At 39.4% G+C, this 4,706-nt stretch overlaps 1 protein-coding gene across 1 annotated transcript; it reads right to left on the bottom strand.

The window, feature by feature from the left end:
- Positions 1 to 3,949: 3,949 nt before the first annotated feature.
- Positions 3,950 to 4,450, bottom strand: LOC138899285 (uncharacterized). Its single transcript, XM_070185439.1, has one exon. The coding sequence runs from the start codon at positions 4,448 to 4,450 to the stop codon at positions 3,950 to 3,952; it is 501 nt and encodes a 166-aa protein (XP_070041540.1).
- Positions 4,451 to 4,706: the final 256 nt, after the last annotated feature.

Raw genomic sequence — 4,706 nt, 5'->3', positions numbered from 1 at the left:
CAAGTTGCTGAAAGCTAAGCCAACATGATTATCATTACACTATAGTTAATTAAAAATATTTTCACCTTAATTTATCGCTTAATCATAGTAAATTACGTATTGTTTGGTATAAACGCCTAGTACAGTAATTTTTTATCAATCCCAACGTCGCCGAGGATATACACTTTTCACTAGTTTTAAAAAAAATCCTCTTAACCGCTTTTTGCCACAAAACGTAATAATCGACAGAATTTTTCATATAGAAAAATTTTAGAGATCTCCAGGAACGCTTCTTAATTAAAATTCTAGCCCGAGCTATTTTCTCAAAAACAAAATTACCGGGATCAAAATTTAAACAGTGATCCTAAAAAAGTCCACGCAGCGTTTCTAGCTCCGCCCCTGCTTTGGCAGATATTTACAAAGACTAGCCACATGTCGTACAAGGTGGTCAAATGACCATCCTTAATTCATTAAAAAATTATATTGTGTATATAGATAAATTATAAAGTTTTAGAGGTATATAACATATATTAACACTCTTTGTCGAAAAATAATTTTACTTCTTTCAAGTTTAAACACACTTGAAAAAATTCTTGGCTTCGCCACAGAAGTATAGTAATGCTCCCACAAAACAAGATTTGTATATGACAATATTCAGATCTTACCGGGGAGAAGAACCAAACTATAGAGCCTAGATTGCAATTTGCAAAACATTCGGGCTTGCTTTTTCTGTACTTTCCCTAGTTAGAAAATAATGTCTTTTCAACTACTAAAAGGTTTCCCACTTTTTCCTTAATTCCCTTCAGGTATTATATTTTTCTATGTCAAAATTCCTTTATATATATGTACCTTGAATTATATTTGAATATTTGATACGTACTATGTTATGGTCACGCAGAATGGATCTTGTCACAGGGTGATTCACTAGAAAGTCTGTGTTGAACGGATCCTTTCCCTTGTTTCTATTCCGTGAGCGACCTATTTTGATAATAATAAATAAGCTCGTTAAAGGGAGCCTATAACCTTAGGACTCATTAGAGGGAGACCCAGATCTCTTGTTGTTTTATATAAATCTTGCCTGCCCGTTTTTTATTCCTTCTGTCTCTTTAAATAGAGTCTTATTACAAAGCTATAACGCATAACTAGGAGTCTACAGATATAAGAAATCTACTAAATTAAGAATTCTAGTAAAATTAAACTACTGACTATTTAATGCCCAACAAATATCTGCCAGGTGCATCGACATTCCTATCTACTTATCCTCTTTGACATTATTTTTCTCAACTCAAGGGCCCCGCCTTGCATAAACTTTACCCACGAATGAGTCTGTAACATTACCACCCCCCCCCCCCTTGAAAGAGCTTGTCCGCAAGCTCGAAGTCTGGATAGGCATTACGAAAATGTTCAGCATCCTCCCAAGTAGCATCTGACCAATCAAACCCACACCAGTGCACTAAGAGTTTCCAAGTTCCTCGATTAAGACGAGCTCGTAGAACAGAATAAGACATAGGAACAACACGACCATCCGCTAGTGGTGGCAGAGTCGGAGAAACTGTGGGAGCAACACTCTTAAAAGCTTTAAGGAGGGATACATGAAATACATTATGCAACTTACAATCACTGGGCAGCTGAAACTCATACGCAACTTTCCCTATTCGCCGCAACATAGGAAAAGGCCCAAAGAACTGAGGTGCAAGCTTATGGCATAGTTGACCCGCAACAGATTTTTGACGATAAGGATGTAAACACAGCCAAAGTAGTGAACCTGGCTCATATGCAACCTCACGGTCACCTTTGTCATAACAGTCTTTCATCCTAACTTGAGCTTTTTTCAACTTGCTGCAAATGTCAAGCAGAACTAAATCACAATCCGGCAATGCATTGTCAATAGCCTCTACTCTTGAAGAACCAGCCACAGAGGACAATAGACAAGGAGGATCTCGTCCATAAACAACCTTAAAGGGAGCTGTTTGCAATGCAGTATGAAAGGAAGTATTATAGGAGTACTATGCCCAAGGCAACCAATCAACCCACTTCTTTGGATAATCCGCATCCAAGCAACACAAATACATTTCAATAGTACGATTCACAACTTCAGTTTGACCATCAGTCTGAGGATGATAAGCAGAAGAGAATGCCAACTTTGTTCCACATAGACGAAACAATTCTCTCCAAAATGTTCTTATAAAAATCACATCCCTGTCACAAGTAATCGATCCGGGTATCCCATGCAATCTAACAATATTCTCAAAGAAAATATGGGCAACACGGGTTGCAGTGTAAGGGTGAGACATGGGCATGAAGTGTGCATATTTGGAAAAATGATCGACTACCACAAATAATACTGTTTTGCCCCAAGCCTTTGCTAAGCCATCAATAAAGTCCATTGAGATGCCAGCCCATACCTGCACAGGAAGTGCAAGTGGCTATAGTAAACCTGCAGGGCTTAGATGTTCAGCCTTGTTGCGTTGACAAACTTGACAAGCAGCGACATAATTCCCAATAACCGACTTCATACCTTTCCAGTAGAAATCTTGCCGTATGCGCTGCAGTGTTTTTTGTAGCCCTTCATAGGCATTATCATGATATCCTGATAGAATAGTAGCAATCAATTGGGAAAAAGGCAGCAAGTAGATACTGCCTTTATAAAATAGTAGCCCGTATTTGATTGACTAGGAAGCATCAAGTTCTTGACGAAGGACTTGTTGAACTAATTCTTGCAAGGAAGCGTCATTGCAGATCTCTTCTCTAATCGCATTAAGCAGTAGTATACGTGGTTGGCTGATGGCATACAGTAATTCCTCCTTACCAGGACGACGTGACAAGGCATCAACAGCCTTATTCAAGTGGCCTGCCTTATACTCTACATAAAAATCAAATCCCATAAGCTTGCTGATCCAATGTTGTTGAGATGAAGTCGTAAGCCGTTGTTCCAACAAGTATTTAATGCTATAGTGGTCTGTGCGAATCAAGAAAGACATGCCACATAGATAAGGATGCCAATGTTGCACTGCTTTAGCCAAGCCAACTAATTCTCGCTCATATGCAGCCAATTTAAAGTGTCGAGCTGCCAGTTGTCGACTGAACAAAGCAATAGGATGGCCATTCTGTTGCAACACCGCTCCAATACCACCTCCCGAGGCATCACATTCAATTATAAATAGATCATTAAAATTTGGTAATTGTAAAACATGAGCAGTTGCAAGTGCTTTTTTAAGAGTGTCAAAAGAAGCCAAAGCTGTTTCATCCCACTGGAACGAATTTCTTTTAAGCATGTGAGTTAAAGGGGCTGCTAACTGACAGTAAATTCTTATAAATTTACGGTAATAACCTGGTAAGCCCAAGAATCTGCGCAAGGTAGTGGTGGACTGTGGTTGATGCCAATCAATGATAGCCTCAACCTTGTTTGTGTCTGTTACCATGCCTGTTTCAGACACCACATGGCCAAGATATGCTACTTGGGTCTCTCCAAAAGAATATTTGGATCTCTTGACATAAAGGTTATGGGTACGCAATAACTCAAAAACGATGCCAATATGAGTGAGATGATCATCCCATGTTTTGCTATATATTAAAATATCGTCAAAGAAAACCAACACAAACTGACGCAAGTGTGGTTTAAAAACCTCATTCATTAGTGCTTGAAATGTTGATGGGGCGTTTGACAATCCAAACGGCATAACCAAAAATTCAAAGTGGCCATGATGCGTGCGAAAGGCTGTCTTCTCAATATCTAGGGGATCCATGCGGACCTGATGATAGCCCGACTTCAAATCTAGCTTCATGAAATATTTGGACCCGTACAATTCGTCTAATAATTCATCCATCACTGGAATTGGAAATTTATCCTTCACTGTCTTGGCATTGAGCTCACGATAATCAACACAAAAATGCCAAGTTCCATCATGCTTACGAACCAATAAAACTGGAGATGAGAAGGGTGATCTACTAGGCCGAATGATTCCTTGTCTTAACATATCCGCACACTTTTTTCTATCTCATCTTTCTGCAAATGAGGATACTGGTATGGTCGAACTACCACTGATTTGGAACCAGGCAATAAGCAAATGCGATAATCACAATTTCGCATCGGAGGCAGCCCAGTAGGCTCTTGAAATAAGTCAGCAAATTCGGCCAAAACCTGCTCCAGTTTGCTGTGGTGCTCATCTAAATCATGCAATAATTGAAGCTGCAATTTCAAACAGGTTTGCTGCCCTCTAAAGACGACTTGTTTCCTACTTGAAGTAAAACTCATTTCAAGTGTGACGAAGTCCCAAAGAATGGGGCCCAATGTTTGTAACCAAGTCACCCATAAAACAATGTCAAAGCCATCTAACGGAATAACAAAGAAGTCAGCTTCAAAGTTTTGGTTATCAATACAGAAGGATACTGCTGGGCAAGTTCCTTTGCTGTAAACTCTTTCTCTATTAGCCACTGATACCTTGGCACTTGTCCCAGGCTGTACTTGCATCCCCAAGTATTGTGCTGTTGTGTAACTTATTAGTGTGTGCTACCCAAATCAAATAGGCTCAACAATGGTTGACCTTTCATGATTGCCAGCAACTGCATTGTTCTTGCACACTTCTGTCCCCGTGATGGCATATAAGGAAATTTTAGGTTCTTGTGCATTTTTATGGTCAGGTTCTTCATCATCTAGATCAGCTAGTTCCAACCAAAATAGCTTCTTACATTGATGCCCAATCGAATACAATTCATCACAATTATAA

This window comes from Nicotiana tomentosiformis, chromosome 9, assembly GCF_000390325.3.
Source record: "Nicotiana tomentosiformis chromosome 9, ASM39032v3, whole genome shotgun sequence".
NCBI classification, from domain to species: Eukaryota; Viridiplantae; Streptophyta; class Magnoliopsida; order Solanales; family Solanaceae; genus Nicotiana; species Nicotiana tomentosiformis.
Note: the sequence above shows the minus strand (reverse complement) of the source record. Positions and strands in the feature narration are given on the sequence as shown.